General features: G+C 46.4%; 1 protein-coding gene across 1 annotated transcript; it reads left to right on the top strand.

The window, feature by feature from the left end:
- The first annotated feature begins 1,423 nt into the window (after positions 1-1,423).
- LOC112675699 (uncharacterized) lies at positions 1,424-7,930 on the top strand. The gene is made up of 3 exons (XM_049115921.1): positions 1,424-1,651; positions 3,561-4,337; positions 6,184-7,930. Exon 3 carries the CDS (start codon positions 6,210-6,212, stop codon positions 7,170-7,172), a length of 963 nt encoding a protein of 320 aa, XP_048971878.1. The 5' UTR covers positions 1,424-1,651; positions 3,561-4,337; positions 6,184-6,209; the 3' UTR covers positions 7,173-7,930.
- The last annotated feature ends 12,778 nt before the right edge of the window (positions 7,931-20,708 follow it).

Raw genomic sequence — 20,708 nt, 5'->3', positions numbered from 1 at the left:
GGTGGAGCACTATGGGAGCTGGATGTGTCGACGAGTAAAGGTTTCCACGCGTGGAACGAGGTTTCGAGCTCGTGACTCAGCTGCCAGAGCTTGCGTGGAGTTGTGTTGAGGGATGGAAGCAATAGCACAGCTTCTGCAAATGTCCTTTTTTTTGTTTTGCTTTGAACGAGAGGCTCTATAATCTTTGAGTGCGGGGTGCCTCACGCCGAGCTGGGCGCCGGCCGGGTGGGAGCGCGCACACCTGCCCGCGGACCCGGGAGCCGCCACCTGCTGCTGCTCGCGCCCAAGTGCTCACCACCCCGCGCGTCTCACTTGGCTCGCGTTGGAAGCACGGAGTGAGGCTCATAGAATTCTAAGGCCCTTTACGATTTAAGGTGGAGGCCCCTACCTTGCGGTCCCTTAAAAAAAAAAAAAAAAGAAGAAGCTTGTGTCTTTCCTTGGGGCCCAGAGGTCGGATTGGATCAAGGGAGGTGGGGAGGAGATGAGGCCGAAGTAAACAGGAAATCTTACCAGCTAGGCGGCCACGGTAAGCGATCTCTCCTGGCAGCTTCTCTTCTACTTGTGACTGGACTCCAGCCCGGTCCCTCTGGCTGCTTCTCGGAGAGCTCGCCTCCTACTCCAAAATCTGAGTGCTCAGCTATATCAAGCTGCTGAGTTGTAACTTTGCCCCTGGGCCATCTGGAAGGGCTATTTTTATACGAGTTGTAGCCATCTCCCCCTACTTCCAAGCATCAGATGGCCACCCAGAAGCTTGAGGAACTAGGCCATCCTTCTAATTATGATGATGACTCAAACGCTTCGGAGCAGGTGGGAGAGTAGAAATGCCTTGAATTTATATTTTGTGACACCTCGTTTGTCGAGAGGTCACTTACCCAGCCGTCCAGACTGTCTGGATTGCAGTCGAGAACAGAAAACATGCCAAAAAAAAAAAAAAAAGACAAAGATCCCTGTCACAGATGTTGTGAAATCCCTTCACTAAAGGCTGGGGTCTTCCCCCTCAAGACCTCGCGACTCCTACTGCAGAGGCAGTTCTGACTTACAGGGTGGGCTGGTGCCTGGCTTTTAGGAAAGCGGAAGCAGAATGAGTGGAGGAAAGAGGGCAATTTGTAGGGGTAGGTACAGTGAAAATAAGTTTGTTTTTTTGGTTTTTTTTTTTTTTTTCACAGAGAGAGGACAAAGAAAAAAAGCAGATAAAATAAGTCCAAAAATATCATAGATAGGGATATCCTTACAGTATAGGGACACGGTCCTGTGCTAGGCTAGTGGTTTCCATGGACATCAGAAAAAAATTGATGTGCACAGTCATTACCCTGATTTACTTAGAAAGACGATGCATCATTATCTTCAGAAATGTGGCATCATGTTTAAGAGTTCAGATTCTGGGGGCACCTGGGTGGCCCCGTGGTTGAGCGTTGACCTTCGTTTCAGGTCGTGACCCCGGGGTCCCGGGATCGAGTCCCACGTCGGGCTCCCTGCATGGGGCCTGCTTCTCCCTCTGCCTGTGTCTCTGCCTCTCTCTGTGTGTCTCTGATGAATACATAAAATCTTAAAAAAAATAAAAAAGAAAAAGAAAAAAAGGACTTCAGATTCTGGAACCTAGACACCCCAATTCAAATCCTGGCTCATCCACGTAACAACTGTAAGACCTTAGGTAAGTCACTTAATATCTCTTTTGCTTCAATTTTCTCATTTAGAAAACGGAGGTTGTAACAGTATTTACCCAAAAGGCATGGTTATGAGAATGGAATAATGTAAAATCTTTAGGATGATGTCTGACACATTAACATTAGTTTCCTGATTAATTATCCTTTTTTTTTTTTTTTTTTTGCATAGAGTTGACACACAATATTCCATTAGTTTCAGATGTGCCATTTGGTGTTTGGCAAGTTTGTACCTTATGCTACATCCACCACACATGTAGCCAGATCTGTCCCATTACATCACTATCCTAGTATCAGTGACTGGCACATCACATTATTCAGTACATTTTATTTAAAAGACAAAATATATTTGCGAACAAAATATTAAAAATGTAAAGAGAAAAACTGAAGGTATTTAAGGGATAAAACTCCTAGGATATTACTGATATGGATGTGGAGTAATGGCCAAAGTTTTTGCTCTATTTTTTTCTTTTCTTTTTTTTAAAGATTTTATTTATTTATTCATGAGAGACACACAGAGAGAGGCAGAGACACGGGCAGAGGGAGAAGCAGGCTCCATGCAGGGAGCCCGACGCTGGACTTGATCCTGGGACCCTGGGGTCACACCCTGAGCTGAAGGCAGATGCTCACCGCTGGGCCACCCAGGTGCACCGATGCTTTTTTTTTTCCTTAAAAAACAAAAACATATGCAAAGACAATATTTTAATTATGTGAAAGTAAATAGCTTGAAGTAGCATATTTTAAGACATTCTGGGAAAAGAAATTCTCCACAAACCGGCTCCGTAAAGTTTCTTTTAGGAAGACCCAGTTTTGAATAAGATGGAAACGTTAGGACAGAGTCAGAGCACCTAAAATCTGGGAAAGGTCTAGAATGATGTCTCAGGTTCTCTTTGTTATGTCTTTTACTCGTCCTCACTGTTCCATGAGGTCGGCAGCATCTGTCACATGTCCATTTTACAGAGGAAATGGGACTTAAAAATTACTGCCAATAAATAGAAGTATGGAATTTTTAAAAATTCAGTGCTCAGTATAGAAATCTGTGGCACTTGGGATGCCTGGAGGGGCTCAGTGATTGAGCGTCTGCCTTCAGCCCAGGGTGTGATCCTGAGGTCCTGGGATCGAGTCCTGCATCGGGCTCCCTGCATGGAGCCTGCTTCCCCTCTGCCTGTGTCTCTGCCTCTCTCTCTCTCTCTGTCTCTCATGAATAAATAAATAAAATCTTAAAAAATGAAAAAGAAAAAAGAAAAGAAAACTATGGCACTATGGCCTGGGTGACTCAGTCGGTTAAGCAGCTGCCTTCGGCCTCAGGTCATGATCCCGGGCCCTGGAATCAAGCCCGGGGCAGGCTGGGCTCTCTGCTCAGCAGGGGAGGCTGCTGCTCCCTCTCCCCCTGCCCCTCCTCCCGTTCGTGCTCTCTCTCTCTCTCTCTCTCTTTCTCTCTGTCTCAAGTAAATACGTAAAATTAAAAAAAAAAAAAGAAATCCATGGCACTCTACGCAGCAAATTTCTTAAAGATGATCTTTTGTCTTTAACGTCATCCCAAGTACTGTGAGCGCACGGATACGACGTGACAGTTGTCCTGGGGCAAGGACGAGGCCCATTCCCATTTGCTCCCGGGTGCAAGGCAGGCCATAGCCGTGGTCCCCCCGTCTAGCCCCGGCCGCGGCCAACTTCTGCTTCTCCCTGCGGTCCACCCAGCCCGGGCGCCTGCACAGCCTGTTCCCTCTGCTTGGAACGCTCCATCCGTTCCCTACCTAGCCAGGCCCTCAAGGGCCAGCTTAAATGTCACCCCAGCTCGGACGTCCTTCCTGACTTCTCTGAAACGTTGAGTCAAGAATAGTTGTGAAACCTTGTTTACTCAAATATTTTTCTTCTTTTTTCTGTTGTACCCCGTTTCAGAAAAGCGTCGTCAGCCTCGATCTAACTTCTGCTTTTCTTAAGTGTTCTGGACGGCTTCCACGTGTTCTCACCGACTCAGTGAAAATGAGCTGACTCCATAAAAAGGTGATGAGATTCTAGAAAGAGCTAGCTGGCTGGCTGGCTGAGTGGCCGGCTGAGAAGTTTGGAAATGCGTTAACCCTTCGGGGGGTCAGTTCTGCTCCCCAGAAAAGAAGGAAGGGGGAGGAGAAAGGAAACCAGCTTCTGAGGTCTCTACTGCCACTGATCTCAGTGAAGATGCCCTGTAACGTCAGTGCTGTCGGTGCTGTCGGTGATGACGGGGCGAGGATGGGGAGTCCTTTCTGGGAGTTTGTGCGCACCAGGGTGGTCGCGTGCGCTCCCCGCCAGGTGTTGCCAGCCTTCCCCTGTGGGAGCGCGTGATAGGATCACACTTCCACGGCCTGGGAGAGCCACGTGTGAGCGGCCCCGGCCAGCAGGCCGTGAGCAGAAGCCACCCTGTCACTGCCAGCCTGAAATACCCAGCTGTCCGTGCGATGCCCAACAGCACTCCCCTTCCCTTTGCCGTGGCCACCAGGCACTTTCACCACGATCCATCATCCTGCATCCTAGCGTGGGAAGATACAGAGTAGAATCTTAGCCCGCCTTCCTTGGACCCGTAGCATCAGTAAGAAATAAACTTTCCTCCCCCGCCTTTTAATTTGATAATGTTGAAATATACAGAGAAGTTGGGAGAACTCTAGAGCAAACGTCCACACACCCATCACCTGGATTTCACAGGTAACAACTGGCAATATTTGCATTATCACTTGTCTATCCATCCACCCTTCCATCATTCCATCCTTCCACCCATCCACCCATCCATCCTCCCACCCATCCATCCTTCCACCCATCCATCCGTCCATCCATCCATCCTCCCACCCATCCATCCATCCATCCATCCATCCATCCATCCTCCCACCCATCCACCCATCCATCCATCCATCCATCCTTCCACCCATCCATCCCTCCACCCATCCATCCTCCCACCCATCCATCCTTCCACTCATCCGCCTATCCGTCCATCCATCCATCCTCCCACCCATCCATCCTTCCACTCATCCGTCCATCCATCCATCCATCCATCCTCCCACCCATCCATCCATCCATCCATCTGTCCATCCATCCATCCGTCCATCCATCCATCTGTCCATTCATCCTTCCACCCATCCATCCATCCATCCTTCTACCCATCCTTCCATGCTGTATGAGTCTATCTTTTTTGTTTGTTTGTTTGAATGAAAAACTAGCCTAAGACACATCTAAGATTTGGGGTTGTATATTATGACTGTATAATTTAGGCTTTCCCGATGTACAACTGAGGAGCCCTGACCCCACTACTCTCCTTTTCAACAGATGACCCTAAACTGGAACTACTGCCCCACCCCCCAAAAAAAGAAAAGTAATTGTTTTAAAATTAATTCTAAAACATCATTTCCTGCCAGGGAAAAGTTAAAGTCCTGGAATAAATTAGGAGACTGATTAAACCATCTTTTTCCTCTCACGGACTTAAAAAAAAAAAAAGATCAACTCTGAGCTGGGTGAGGTGGGGCTCTGGAGGTAGCAGGTGGATTACATGGGGGGAGGAAAGGCACCCATCACATTCCCTAAGGGCTTGTTGTATACAGCATCTCATTAAACCCTTCAAACTACCCTATAAAGTGTAAGTGATTTCCACCATTAAAATGAAGACATTAAACTCGGAGAAATTAGGCTACCTGCTGTCGCAGGGCTAGTGTGAGTGGCAGAGGCAGAATGACAGCTCGGTGACTCCACCTCTGGAAGCCCACAAGCTCCCGGCGCCTGACCGTCCCCGAAGCTTTTCCCTTCATGCTGATGAGGTCCTTCCTAGAGAGGACGAAGCCTGTAGGGTAGCAGTGATGAGCGGAATTGTGAACATCAGCTTATTCAACAAAAATATTTTTTGAAGGTTCCAAAAATTCAACAAGCCCATTAACCACAGGAGCACTGTGAATTTTTCAAAGCTGTAACAGTTGGTTTTTCCTTGGCTTCATCGGTCACTTTCTCTGATCAAAAAAAAAAAAAAAAAACTAAAAAATGGAACTTTTTTTTTTCATTTCTTCAGCTCAAAACCTGGTCAGAATCCTTTTTTTTCCTTTCTTCTCAGTTTATTCTTTAGGCTTTTATCTTGTCGTGGAAGATCAGATGTGTGTGTGTGTGTGTGTGTGTGTGCAGACGTTGGGCACTTATTTCCCCCAGCCTAGATGATCGCACCTTGAAATTTAATAAGAAGACCACACTGAGACATGTTTAGAATTTTGACTGTTGCAGCCCAGTGATTTCAGATTCGTGTAAGTCATACCCAAAGTGGAGGGTGGGAGGGACGGGACTTGAAGTCGTCAGGTTTCCATTCAGGGCAGGGATGTTCTTCCCCAAGCAAGGTAGCTCTTGCTTATGGGGGGAAAGGGCACAGCCCAGCCGTGTGGCCTGGGAAGACGACCCAAGAACCCTTTTAGCACCTGGAGTTACGGGAACTTATTCTTACCCTGTAGATGTAATCCAGCCCCGAATGACTAATTCCTTCAAATACTGAATATAGACTTTCTTCACTTTTTATATTTTATAGGGCTGCACCTTTCCCTGGTGATCTTTATGAGACTGAGCCTCCCACTAAAGCTTGGATACCTTCAAGGGGGGCAGCGTGTAGGAGTTGCCTGGGGTGTTGAATCGGTTCTGTGCCCTGACAGTGGTGGTGGTTGCATGAATCCATCCACGTGTCCAAGCTCACAGAACTGTACAAACACACAGACGCATAGTTCATTTTATTCTGTTTCCTTAAAAAAAAAAAAAGGCAAAACCCATGAAGACACTAACGTAGTGGCCCGTGAGTCAAGAAGTCAAGTTCTCAAGGCCGGCCCATCTCCTCCAGCATCGGGGAGTGATTCCACGGGGACAGACCTGCAGACAGGCTTCTCGAAGGGGCGCTGCCAGGTGCGGGTCTCCCCTCTTTCCTGCGGGGGAACCAATCCTCTGGGAGACCTGGCAAGCGGCAGAGGCTTCCTCAGAGGCACTGGGAGAAGAGCTCCGCGCCGGGTGCTTGGACTCTCGGCAGCCCGGTGTGGGGCGTGGGCTGAGGCGCGGCACCCCAAGGAGGCTGCGACGGGGAGACAGGTGCAGCGCGGACGGAGCAGGAGAAGCCCGGAGCAGAAGCGGGCCTCGGTCAGTTGGGTCAGCCTCCCGGGCTCCGTGGCGCAGGGAGGGGCTCCCCAGGACGGCCAGGGGACGGGGAGTTGGGCAGGTGCAGGCAGGTGTGCACCTGGGCCCTGGGAGGAGGACCGTGCTCGGAGGCCTGCAGGCCTGGGCCCGCCCCACGTTCAGCTCCGTGTCTACACAGCCCTGCCATTTAGTCGTGGGGGTCAGAGCGTTCCTCGGCGGGCCGCGTTGTCCAGGACCTGGGGACCGGTTTCGCAGGGAGGGAAGTGTCTGAGCGGACGTGACGGCCGGAGGAGGCCAGCCAGCAGGTGCAGCCGGTGGGGGCGCGAGGGCCGGCGGGGCCGGGGCCTGGGCCTGGGCCTGCATCCGTGCCCCGGAGCCGTGCTCGGGCAGGGCCTCTAAGCAGCCAGCGTGGCCCGAGCTTGCTCCCCCCTTGGGGGATGAGGGGAGGTGGGTGGAAGGCTGCTAAGATGCTCGGAGGGCCCCCCAGGAGGAGCTTAGAGACGTGGGCGATGTATCAACCCACACGGGCCGGGGCTGCCCGGATCGCAGCTCTTCTGGCAAAACAGACCTATGGGACTTGACAGCGGTTCTGAAGAAGAAACGGCCCGGCCCTTGTACGTAAAGCTTGCTACTTCCAGGGCCTTCCCAGAATCCCCCGCCCTGCCGGGCTCTCTAACCGAGCCTGCTGTCTATTCTAGGCGCGCACACACCTCCGGAACCGCCGCCCCCAGGGAGCCCTTGTGGGCATAAGCGCTTCTTCAGTGAATGCCATCTCAAGGAACAAACGGTCTTTGCTTTATTCCCCCCCCCACCCATTATTTGCTTGGCGGTCTAAGGAAGGACGGCTGCTTCTCACAGGCCATCAGAACTACCTGGGGTGCTCGCTGACACGGAGATTCCCGAACCCCACCTTGTGCAGACCTGCCAAGGTAGGGAGACTCTCTGAGAGTAAACCCAAAGCATCTGCATCTTACTAAGCACCTTAGATGATCCTTGTGACCGCAAAGTTCAGAAACGGCTGGGGGCTCAGCGGCTGAGCTTCTGCCTTCGGCCCAGGCCCAGGCCGTGACCCCGGGGTCCCGGGATCGAGTCCTGCATCGGGCTCCCCACAGGGAGCCTGCTTCTCCCTCTGCCTGTGTCTCTGCCCCTCTCTCTGTCTCTCAGGAATAAATAAGTAAAATCTTAAAAAAAAAAAAAAAACCTGCCTACGGTCTATTCACTGTAGTTGTTCTCTTCCATGTCCTTTACTCATTCCCCCAACACTTGTGGGGCGCAGGCTGGGCCTTGCACAGACGCACATGGGTTGGGCTGTGTTCGGCAGGAAACGAGGGCTGCAGGAATCTTCCAAGCATAAAGTGCCAGAATGACATGTGTCACCGAACTATCTCCCGTTGGCGGCTCGCGGGCGGGGAGAGGAATACAGAAGGCAGCACCTGCAGAGGAGGGGGCGAGCAGGGCACAGCGAGAGCGCGGCCCACGCCGACCAGGAGGGGTCTGACGTGGGCTAATGAAGGTGAGCACGCAGCGGGGGGCCTGCACGGAGGCAGCCTGGCCCGTGCCCTGTGGGCCACGCCGTGGAGGGGTGGAGGGGTGGAGGGCTGACCGCTCGGGTGGCCACGGAGGTAGGGATGGACGTAGGGATGGAGGTAGGCACAGAGGTAGGGATGGAGGTGGGCATGGAGGTAGGCACGGAGGTAGGGATGGAGGTAGGGATGGAGGTAAGGACAGAGGTGGGCATGGAGGTAGAGATGGAGGTAGGGATGGAAGTAGAGATACAGATAGGCACGGAGGTAGGGATGGAGGTAGGCATGGAGGTGGGCAGAGGTAGGCATGGAGGTAGGCACGGAGGTGGGCACAGAGGTAAGGATAGAGGTAGAGATGGAGGTAGGGATGGAGGTAGGCATGGAGGTAGGCACAGAGGTAGGCATGGAGGTAGGCACGGAGGTGGGCACAGAGGTAAGGATGGAGGTAGAGATGGAGGTAGGGATGGAGGTAGGCATGGAGGTAGGCACGGAGGTGGGCACAGAGGTAGGGATGGACGTAGAGATGGAGGTAGGGATGGAGGTAAGCATGGAGGTAGGCACGGAGGTGGGCACAGAGGTAAGGATGGAGGTAGACACGGAGGCAGGGATGGAGGTAGAGATGGAGGTAGGGATGGAGGTAGGCATGGTGGTAGGCACGGAGGTGGGCACAGAGGTAGAGATGGAGGTAGGGACAGAGGTAGAGATGGAGGTAGGGATGGAGGTAGGCATGGAGGTAGGCACGGAGGTGGGCACAGAGGTAAGGATGGAGGTAGAGACTGAGGTAGGGATGGAGGTAGAGATGGAGGTAGGGATGGAAGTAGGGATGGAGGTAGGCATGGAGGTAGGCATGGAGGTAGGCACGGAGGTGGGCACAGAGGTAAGGATGGAGGTAGAGACGGAGGTAGGGATGGAGGTAGAGATGGAGGTAGGGATGGAGGTAGGCATGGTGGTAGGCACGGAGGTGGGCACAGAGGTAGGGATGGAGGTAGGCACAGGGGTCGGGATGGAGGTAGGCATGGAGGTGGGCACAGAGGTAGAGATGGAGGTAGGGACAGAGGTAGGGCGAGGGATCATGGCTAGTCTGAGCCAAGAACCACTTCAAGGGAAGACTCTTCAAAATTGTTATTTATATATTTGGGAGAGAGAGAGAGAGAGAGCTCGCAGAGGAGAGGCAGAGGGAGAAGCAGGCTCCCTGCTGCTTGGGGAGCCCGATGCGGGACTTGATCCCGGGATCCCTGGATCACAACCAAGCCGAAGGCAGATGCTCAACCACCGAGCCGCCCAGACGTCCCCTCCATTTATACATTTTTATAAACTAAATGCGGGGAGTAAGACAAAGAAAGAGTCAGGGAGACAGACCGAAAGAACGAGAGACACGGAGAGAGGTTGGGATCCGAGAGCGTGCGCAGCCAAGGCAGGTGACCATTCCTAAGGAAGGAGGGTGGGGCCGGAGACGGGACGCGAGCAACCTTGCCGATGTGCAGGCTCCCTCTGCGTCTTCAAGCTGTGTTTAGCAATGAGTTTAGAGACGCGTGCTTTGGGGACTTTTGGAAGCCATTTGTTAACAGCTGCTTACACGTCTTGTTGGCTGCCACTAGGTGGTACTCGTGGCAGGACAGATTGGCCGGGCTTTCCGCGGCCCGTGCTCATCCCGGGCACCTGCACTGGGTGGAACTGCTTACCTGTAGAGAGTGATGCACATAACTTCACCCGGTGTTATTAGCATATATTCCCAGAGCTTAGGGCTTGGGGGCCCCCGACTTCCCTTTAATTCCCCCTCTGGATAGGAGGTAAGAGATTTTTCTATTTCAGGCCTATCAAAATATTTTCAAGTAAAAAACTGCCTCTATATAAATTGTACAGAGTGTGGTCCATGTGCTTCTCTCAGATTGATCTCAAGATCTCCACTCTACGCTAGTATTCCCAGGCCAAATTTTGATCGGATGCATAAAAATAACTTAACTCTTTTTCTCTGATGTCCCCCTTGACCTGAGGTTTCCTAGTTCCAAGAATGAGGCCTTCCTTTTCATCCACTCACCCTTAATTCTCCCGGACGGTCACGTCTTCCGCCCGCCTCAACCGATGGGGGCAGGAGACGAAAACGTCTTACCACCCATCGGCTTTCCATGTCCCCTGATAACTCAGTAACTGTGATGTCGGGCTTTCCCCCATTTAGGCAGGCGTATCTCCTCTCCCGTCATGGAGGGTTCTGGACTGGTTGTCCCTTTGTTCTAAAACAGGGTTTCGTCTCCAAAGCGTGCACCCCAGGCTCCCAACCCCGGAGTTAGCGTAGCTTAGCCGGACGCAGTGAAAACACTCCGTGCTGTCTGCAGAACACCAGGGAGACCCACCCCAAACTCCCACAGCTACTCAGTCCCAAAGGCTGCAAGGCCAAGAGGTGCCTGCCGTGGTTCTGGCGTGGCCGAGGTGGCCGAGGCCTGTTCCCAGTTGTATAATCCTCACTAGGCCTGCTGGAGTCTTTTAACCTTCTTACCCCCTCCAACCCCCCCTCCAACCCCTACCGGACTCCTCCAGCAGGGGCAGTACATTGAGTCAGCCTTTGGATCAAACCCAAGAAGAAAACTACCAAGGTTACACAGCTGTACGAGCCACTTCCTGCACAGCCGGTCGGGCCACTGACAAATACCAGAGGGGAGGCTCAGGAACACCGCATACCAGCAGCATTAGTGTCCCATAGATATTAGCCACTATCCATTGTTGAGAATAATAAAGACGACTGTTTATTTGAGCTCTTGCTCTTTGCCAAGCCCTTGCTAAATCCTTCGGCCACACCGGAGAGCAGCCGTGTAGCTCCCGTTTGACAGATAAGGAAACAGGGACTTGGAAAGGTTCAAGTGACCAGGCTCAGATTCATCTATTTTCAAAGCCTGTCCTCTTAATCCCTATGCTTTTACGAAGATGGGTAAGGGCCCCGATCGTTCAGAGATCCGCCTACACCCCCACTTCATAGATTACTGAGGATCTCGACTCCCCCTCCCACCCCCCACGCCCCCACCTCCTCTGACCCCTTAGTCCACTGTCTTTTGCAAAAGGGAGAGAGAGAAGTTCAAGGCAAGAAAGTAAATGTAACCTTGTCCACGGGATTTGCACTGACATCTTGCCTTACACGTTTTTAAAGGCAAGAACTGTCTTTTGGGTGCTTTTTGTCTCCTCTCGGCGATTCCTATGATTCTCTGCACTTTGATGCGTCGGTGACTGGCTGGCCTCTAGTTCCCATTCAGCGTCAAGAAGGTTAATGATGGGAAAATAACTCAAGGTTTGTTATTTTCTGTGGGCCGAGATAATTTTTTTTTTTTTTTTTTTTTTTTACCATTTGTTTCCCTTTACCACGAATCCTTAAGAATGAAATGAAAATTGGTTTCCAAATTGAAATATTTCATCTAGTTTTTTTTTCGAGGAGTCTAATCATATTACTTTAAGAAAAAAAAAAAAGAGTGGATCAAGCTGGTGTGGTTGTTGGAAAGCCGTAAACAAGAATAAATCCACCACAACCTTGTCTTTCCCAGGAACTTGGAGCAAGAGCTTGTTTTCATGGTATAATTAGGTAGGGATTTCTGTGACTTAATTTAAAAGCCTGAATTATAATCACCTTTTGTTCTTTCTTCTTCTTCTTCTTCTTTTTATTTTTTCAAAACAGTTTTCTTCTCTACTACCCCTGGATGAACCTGGCTCTGCCTCTCCAAATTCAATGATGTCAGGTCAGCAGGGAGCAAATTCAAGACTGTGCAATGCCCATCAGCTATTAGCTGGGGAGATCCCTTCATCCCCAAGGTCCAAGTTCAATTCTAAAGGGCATGTTTTCTTTTCGGCGTACGTGGTTATCCCTCATGAACAGCAATGGGTGTTTGAGAGTGAATGTGAAGAAGGCTTTGCAACCCTGAGATTTTTCCAAGCGTGAATGTCACGAGGCCAAACTAAACACGGTTTTGCTCTTTGGCTCCGACAAATGGTGATACCCCCGAATCAGAGACTCCAAGTGATGAAATGTCCACACAGGTGGCTTCTGCATGCGTCACCTCGAGGACACGGGCTTTGAGAATGGCCTGTCTCTGTACTTCTCGGGCGCCAAGCCGTTGTGACCGTGCGAGGGAGGGGAGGGGGCATTTCTGAACAGGGCTGGGGTTTGTTGTTGTTTTGCTGCCCAGATGTCCTACAGCTCGTGCCAGGGAACGAGCTATACTCAGTGCTGCGTGAATGTCCTGTCGTGGAACACTTGCATCCCCGGCTACCTTCGGCTGATTTTATCAGTATCAGAGACTCTGACATCATGCACAGAGACACAGGCACTGGGGAAAAAAAAAAAAAAGCAACCAAAATGTGAATAACAAACTGTTCGAGATGAAGCAGTTCTAGAGGGCTGGCTCCACTTGCCCGAGAGGTGTGTAGCAACACCAAATAAGCCAAAATAAGAGGCAGCCTTGTTTGTATAGAACTTAATAGGCCCCAGAGGGAAAAGAGCTCAATGAAACAATCTCGCCTAATATTTTTTTCTTAGGTTCTTTGCTCTATTTCATGGAACCGATGATTTAGAAAGGTCTCTAAAATGCACGGTGGCAAGAACACCAGTCTGCCAGGGTTCTCAAAATGTACGTCAATGGCTTTAGTCTTATTGGATATACAACTATCAATAGCAGTAGTGGCATTAGCATGAACTTAAACTCAGTAATTTCTGACAATGAGGGCTTGACTGATATTTCTAAATTCTTTACGCCCCCCAAAAAAGAGTAGGAAACAACATGACTAATAGTCAGATGAAGACCCTTTCTTTTCTTCTGAAGATATTTTTAAGGATATAAACAACCCATTCTCTTCTTTGCTGGTATTAACCTACAAGAGACAGAAAGTCAACTTGTAATTGTCTTTTCGTGACTGTTGGCCTCAATTCCTGGCTCAGGACATAATAATATAAAGCAACTGGTTTTGTCTTGCATGAGAAACTAAAATTAAAATCTCAGGAGTTACTTATTTTAACCCAGAAACAGGAAAGGAAGCAGTCTGTTAGAAAAAAAAAGTCATGAAGACAGTTTCTCAAATGTGTGGACCTTTTTAACTTAGTACCAATCTATGACAAAAAGCAAAACGAGACAGGAGTGGGGTTTTCCTTAAGGTTTTTAAAGTGTTTTTGTTTTTTTTTAATGTCTTTCTCTAGTTGCAACTGGACACTGCTACTGGCATGTCACAATCTACTCTGGGGAATGACTAACTAAATTACTATATCCATAAATATTCTAGTGGAAAACATTTGCAAGGCTCATTTTCATAAATACACTGCAGTGCCTCGAAGTTGAGACCCATCTCATAAGACTAAATTCAATTCTATTTTTCTACATTACAGTCAACAATTTCAAGGTGTTATTTTAAACATCACAACTCCAAAAGTATGACAGAGAAGAGTTATATGGATGCTATATAAACCAATATTGCAGTTTATTACAGAAAAAAAAAAAACTACCCAGTGATGGTGGATTCCATTTTTCATACTCTCTAATTCTGAAAGTCAAGCAGCCTCTAGCATTTATTCTTGGCTGGGATAAGTGGTTTTTTTTGAAAAATAAAATTTGGATGAATGTATGTTATTCCAGCTCTTGACACATTCAATCTCTGTTTTTTTTTTTTAAATCATAAATCATACTGCTGTTATCAAATGTTTAGCTTTTGAAGAAGAAATAACACTAGGTGTTTATTTACCAAAGCTAACTGAGTTGAAGTCACAGCTAATTCTGTCTCATTCTTGGGATTCTTCTAGTCACAAATTACTCAGTGAAAGGAGCAAATGTGCTATATTAACTGAATGCTTGAGTAGTAAGTGAAGTTGCTTATAAATTGTGTTACCCAGTACACAATATTCTATACTAGTCATCGGTTAATCTATAATTGGAAGGGAAATTGTATTTCAGACAATAAACCTTTATCGAGTGCCTTCTATACATCAAAGGATTGGGACAGAGAAAGAAATCACAAAATAATCTCTAGATCATCTTACAAATTACAGTTGTCGAGACAAAAATGTGAAAGTAGTAACTACAATAAACAAGTAAATAACTTGTCTGCAAAAGAGGAAAATCTTTCGTTTTCCCTTTCTGCTTTTGGTCTTCAGTGTTATTAAATTCCATTTTTAATCCACTTCCAGGAACAATGTGAAGCTTCCCAGGTAAGTTCAGATCTGAAAGATTGAGGTGTTGGCATTATCAACAAATAATTTGTGAACACAGTTCCTGGAAACAAAGAGCTAATATTTTTGAAGATCTCAGTAGGACGGACAACCTCTTCCCCTCAACTGTATCGATCTAAAGAGAAGTAGAAATGTTTTCATATGTGAGGAACAAGTCTCTTCTTTTTTTCCTCCTCTTTTTTATTTTTTGAAGGTTTTTTTTTTTTTTTTTAAGTCATCTCTACACCCAATGTGGGGCTCGAAATCACAACCCCAAAATTAAGAGTTGGCTCCACGGACGGAGCCAGCCAAGTGCCCTGGAATGAGTCTCTTTTTTCTCTGTAAACACATAGGGCTCCAATTCCAACCTCCTTGGTTCCCTTTCCTGGCTTGGCAACTTCTTCCCACACGTCCCCAGGGAAAACTGCTTTGTCTCATGGACACTTCATCTTCCAGCCTGGTAAAAAGGGGAGGAGGGATAATAATGCTTTTACTGCAGAGGTGTTGGTAAGAATTAATTAATATTTATAATGTGCTACATTAAGGTCTTCAAGTGATTCATAACTTAGAATTTATATGGCTCTTGATCATTGCTTAAAGTATTTAAAACAGTTCTTGGTTTTTCAATTCAGGCCAAAAAAAAGGGTGGTGGGGGAGGAACAAATCTTCTTACTTCAAACAGTAGGATTAAGCATAGGAACACTTTGGCTTTCCTAGGAACGATTATTTTCCTGAGGTGAAAATACTGCTTTAGGCTATGAATAGAGTAGCCTTCATTTAGAGCTGATAAAAGCCAAAGGAAGGAGGTTCTACAAAGCCATTTTAATAGCTTATCCTGCCATCTTTGGTTGTGTTTTCGAACTATTCGCTACTCAAGGGGAATCAGTTCATCTTTTTTGTAATTATTTAATTCTAGCACTTAACAGAAACCCAAGAGGTCATTTGATTGACGTCCTTCTGCCTGCAGTCATAGTACTGAGCTCCGATTCTGCAAAGCAACTCTCATTTTATAGATAAGGAAATGAAGGCTTGGTGAGAGCTTAAGGAACGGAGCAGGGATGCAAACTCCCAACATTGGACCACACAGCCCATTCCCTTTCCACTCCTTCCCACGACCATCTCCAGGAAATACCGAGAGCTGCCATACCCTGTGCACGTATACTTTCCATCCCTATCCTTCCTCTGGACTTAGAGAGGAAACTAAGCCATTCTAAGGAAACTTGAGTCTCATCCCCAGAAGAGATCAAACCATCAGTTATTTTTGAAGGATAGGTAGTTTACAATCACTTTTAAAAAAGACACGTCTATAAATTTACATTGAAGACACAGTAGCTACCTATATCCTTTCTTGAAAATTGACTTAGGTTCACTTAGTTTCAGTGATTTTTATACCAAGTTAAAAGGCATGTGATGTTTGCAGAGCCCTTTAAACTTTATATTGAAGCATAATATACACACAGAAATGAAGTATATTGTCGAAATAAAACAAATGTCTAAGATCCATTCTATCTGTACCTCATAAGATGTGATGCCATTTCACATCTCAGAGAAATGTATACAAGTAAGAATTAGCTCTAACAATCTATACATTACCTCATATACTTAAGAGTGCTCTGAAAGGTTAAGGTCATTATGTAAATTAAGGTATCATTGGTAAAATATTATTATAATTATCATTGTTTTAAGTGATAATGATATATTTTCCTGTGCCTTTGAACAGCAGACAGGACACGATAAAGATAATTCTTATTTATTTATTTAAAGATTGATTATTTAGAGAAAGAAAAGAGAGAGATCATGAGCGGGGGTCGGGGGCAGGGGCAGAGGGAGAGGGAGAAAGAACCCCAAGCAGACTCTGAGCAAAGCACAGAGCCTCACACCGAGCTAAACCCCACGATCCTGAGATCACTACCTGAACAGAAATCAAGAGTCGGACATTTAACAGACTGAGCCACCCAGGTGCCCCAAGATAGAGATAATGTAAAAAATCATAGGTGCCTCTGCACACTACCACTATCTGTAAACACTGATTAATAACCCGTACAAGTATGAATATGTATAAAAATGTGTTCATACAATTTACCTCCACACAAGTTGCATAAATCATCTTCATTGTCTTTTAGAGGAATGATATGGCCTTAAGGTCCAGAAATACCTAAAACCTTGGATAGCAATTGAGAGAAGTCAATCCTTTTTTTTTTTTTTTTTTAAGATTTTATTTATTTATTCATGAGAGACACAGAGAGGCAGAGGGAGAAGCAGGCTCCCTGCGGGGAGCCTGATGTGGGACTCGATCCCAGGACCCCAGGATATTACGCCCTGGGCCAAAGGCAGATGCTCAATCGCTGAGCCACCCAGGAGTCCCGAGAGAAGTGAATCTTGAGTCGATATCCATCTTCATCCTTTCATTTGGACTCATATTCCTCTGTTTAACATTCACTGAGTGTCAACAGAGAGACCTTTTCAAACCCACATCATTGTCCTAAGCTGGTAAACATCCAACCCCCAACTCTGGAGGCTCTGTGATGCTCCTGAGCTGCAAATGCATGTTTGTGGGAACATCACCAATGGGCATAGAGCTTCTATTATACTTGGTTACACTCTTCTTATCTTTAGACAGGGAGTCTGTTCAGCCCTACCTCTAACTTAGTTGAAGGATATAGGCCACCAAATATCCTGCTCTGTGCCAAGACTCAAATTAAACACAAACAAAATGCACACACCGTGCAAGATTGACTTGGACTCAGTCCCTATTCTCGGTGTCTATTATGACAGGTGCAAGAGCTGAGCAGCCCTCTGGGTACCACGTCTCAGCTGTGCAGCTCCCTCCTGGTCATGGGGCTCTGGCACCATTAGCAGAAAACACCCTGAGAAGACTCCCTAAGGGGCTGAATTCAGCTTTTGTCTGCCTGGTGAAAAACATAATTCTTCTCCAACAATTCCCCTAGGATTTTCCGTAGGGAGTAACATATAACACTAAATTGACCCAATTTGAAGAACAAGTTAACTAAATGAGAAAGAAAACAATATCCCGTAAACATATTTTGACGAAACTTCAGTAGTTTGAGTTTAATGTCTTATCAGATTATATTCTCTTTTGGCACTGAAATCTGGCTAACAGTTTTCAGGAAAAAACACATTTTTAGAAAATATTAAATATAAATGCAGATATTTAAAAAATCATAAAAACTGTCTGAAGAGCTTTTATGAGAGTAATTTAAATTATTTATTAAATTTACTAGAGCCCCGTATAACCAAAGTACTTAAATACTTTGATGTTTTAACTTTTTAGGGTTGAAATTTTTACAAAGTTTCAGATAAAAAAAATATTTTTATTTACATTGCAATGTTTTTTTTTTAAATCTTCATTTTATAAACATTAAGTGGTCCCAGAACTCAAGCAAAAAAAAAAACAAAAACAAAACCAAAAAACCAAAAAACAAAAACAAAGCAACCAACCAATTAAAAAGAAAGTTATGGGGTGAGGAGTGGAGAGAAATTAGAACTGATCTATTGTCGTGTAACACATTCTCCTACTAAATCAGACGGAGGAATTTTAGATCAGCAGATAAAAAGCTAATCCAATTTCCCCTACGAATGCTTGGGGGTACTTTACTGACTGCCACGGTGAGGAAGTATTTCTGTATCTACAATTAATGATAAAAATGAGTGGTCATTATCCACATAGAAACACTGTACTCCTGGTACCAAAAAAAAAAAAAAAAAAAAGCCCTCAATAGCTAAATTCATAAAGCAACTAAAAATAAGTAGACAGAAAGTCTCTATGAATCTTTTTCAGGGAAAAGTCTCTTGACTAATTCAAAAAGTATCAGTCTTTGCTCCCCTTCAAGCATTCCCTTGATTTCCTTAACTTCTGGTTACATAACCGATTCTGTGACTTGTAAACAAACAGCCCCATCGCTTAACAATTCGGGATCTGTGGGCTTGTACTGCTGTTTCCCTGTGGGGGTTGAGAGCTGCATAATGATTTATTCCTTCCCCGCCCCTGCCTTCTTTTCCTATTTGGCTCCCTCTTTTTTTGTCAAAGTAGGTTAAAAAAAAAAAAAAAATCCAAGGGAACTCAATGTGAAAACAAACCCCGGTGCTAGAGGATGGAGGCCAGCAATTTCGATGCCCAAAGTGCAAGAAATGCAAAGATGTGAGGGTCTCGCACTTGGATGAGCTCCCCGCAGGGAGACCACTAGGATGTGGTCTTTCCAGCAACCCCTGGGCTTCCAATCATATGCTTTTGGATAAAGCAGCTTTGATTCTCCTCATTTCCCACGCATGAAACTCTCACAGCTCCAAAGAGAGCTCTGCCTGCAGAAGATCCGCGGTGGGGGAGTTCTGGAGGAGGCCGGGCTCGCAGGCGGGAGGGGGGATTCACCTCCCTGTCGGTCGCTGGCGGGCCCCAGTGACAATATGGGCTGCTGGCCAGTCGGATGCTTGCCATTCTGGTGACTGGACCTCATCGATTACCTGGGATTGAAACCCACCTAATTCCACCCCTGAGAAGTTAGATTCCAGAGGAGCGGTTATGTGGTGGATTTGATTTCGTTTCTGCAGTGCAGATTGAATCCGACTGATACTGTGGCATGTTGTACCACGCATTTCCTGGCACTTTGTGTTGCTTATGGAATTGTCAGGAAGTGTTTTCGTTACATAATGGTTTAATGCAGGAAAAATAAACACGTGGACAAATGAAGTATCTGGAATTTTTAAAAAGTAGAAATGCGGCCTTAAGGAAGGACACACAACAGAGCCTTTAAATACCTTCAGTGATTATGAATGTTAAGTAATTCTTTTTTTGTGCTTGCTATTTTAGAAGACCTTTTTTCTTTTTTCCTAAATATTAAAAAAATTTTTTTCTCTTTTCCACTTATCACTTATTCTTCTACGATTCTGGGCAGTATAAATGATTTCCATGCCAAAGAATCTCTTGGAACATTAGCGTCTAACATCTAAGCTCCTAGTGGACTTCCTTCTTAAAAAAAAAAAAAAAAAAGCCCCTGAAAGTATTTTATTAGCTGCAACAGAGCAGAAATAAGGATGTTTTAAGATTGCAAAAAGCAGAGATGCCTGGATGGCTCAGCAGTTGAACAACTGCCTTCAGCTCAGGGCGTGGTCCCAAGGTCCCAGATCAATTCCCACATCGGGCTCCCCACAGGGAGCCTGCTTCTCCCTCTGTGTCTCTGCTTCTCACTGTGTCTCTCAGGAATAAATAAATAAAATCTTTAAAAAAAAAAAAAGATTGCAAAAGGCGTCTTTGAATAGTGTCTGGTGATTTGCTGTTAGTCCAAGGAGTGTTATGTGATTTGTGATAGAGGAATACTTGATGATCTCTCTCTCTATCTCTTTTTAAAAAAGAATTTATTTATTTATTTATTTATTTATTTATTTATTTATTTGAGAGAGAGAGAGAGGGTGCATGCACAAGAGAAAGCACAAGTGGGGGGGTGGCAGCAAAAGGAGAGGCAGAGGGAGAAGCAGGCTCCCCACGGAGCAGGGAGCACCAGCCCCACCCCAGGACCCTGGGCCATGACCTGAGCCAAAGGCAGATGCTCAACCTACTGAGCCACCCAGGCGCCCCTTGGATGATCTCTCTATATGATGCTTGCCCCTCTTCCTTAAAAAACCAGGTTGTCCTGGGAGCTTTCTGACCATAGTGTGTCCTCTCGCTTTGTTTTTAAACTGTATTTTCACTTGTCTAATTTTGAATAAGAAAGTCCTATTTTCTCTGACCTTGATCCACATGATCCAGGTTGAACGCCGCCGGCCCCAGTTCCGTAGCCTGCCGACTAAAGTGAGATTCTGAAGCCAGTTAGCTGCTGCACCCAAGAAATCAAGAGGCGCCTCTGTGCTCCTCTCAGAGACTGCCTGCCGTTGGAGCTTGCCTGGTTTTGCTCTGGCAAGTTTCATAAGGTTTGTTGGAAACAATAGAAGCATAGATTTGTAGAGTTGAAAGAAATGGTGCTTGGCCTTCACCGATTCTAAATCCCTTATGCTAGAGATGAGAAAATGCATTCCAGACAAGGATGGAGAGCTTGAGGGGCACATTTTCTATTTTTTTATTCTTTTTTTCAAGAATCCATTTTTATTTTTATTTTATTTATTTATTTTTTTAAGAATCCATTTTTAATTCAAGTTCATGGTAACAATGTTTATACCCTACTAAGGGGCAGGGACCCCAAAATTTGTTGTGATTTCTCTGTTCACATAGCACAGGAGTTAGAGGGAAAG

Source organism: Canis lupus, chromosome 10 (genome assembly GCF_003254725.2).
Source record: "Canis lupus dingo isolate Sandy chromosome 10, ASM325472v2, whole genome shotgun sequence".
NCBI classification, from domain to species: domain Eukaryota; kingdom Metazoa; phylum Chordata; class Mammalia; order Carnivora; family Canidae; genus Canis; species Canis lupus.
The sequence above is the reverse complement of the archived record's forward strand: the minus strand, read 5'-3'. Positions and strand labels throughout refer to the sequence as shown.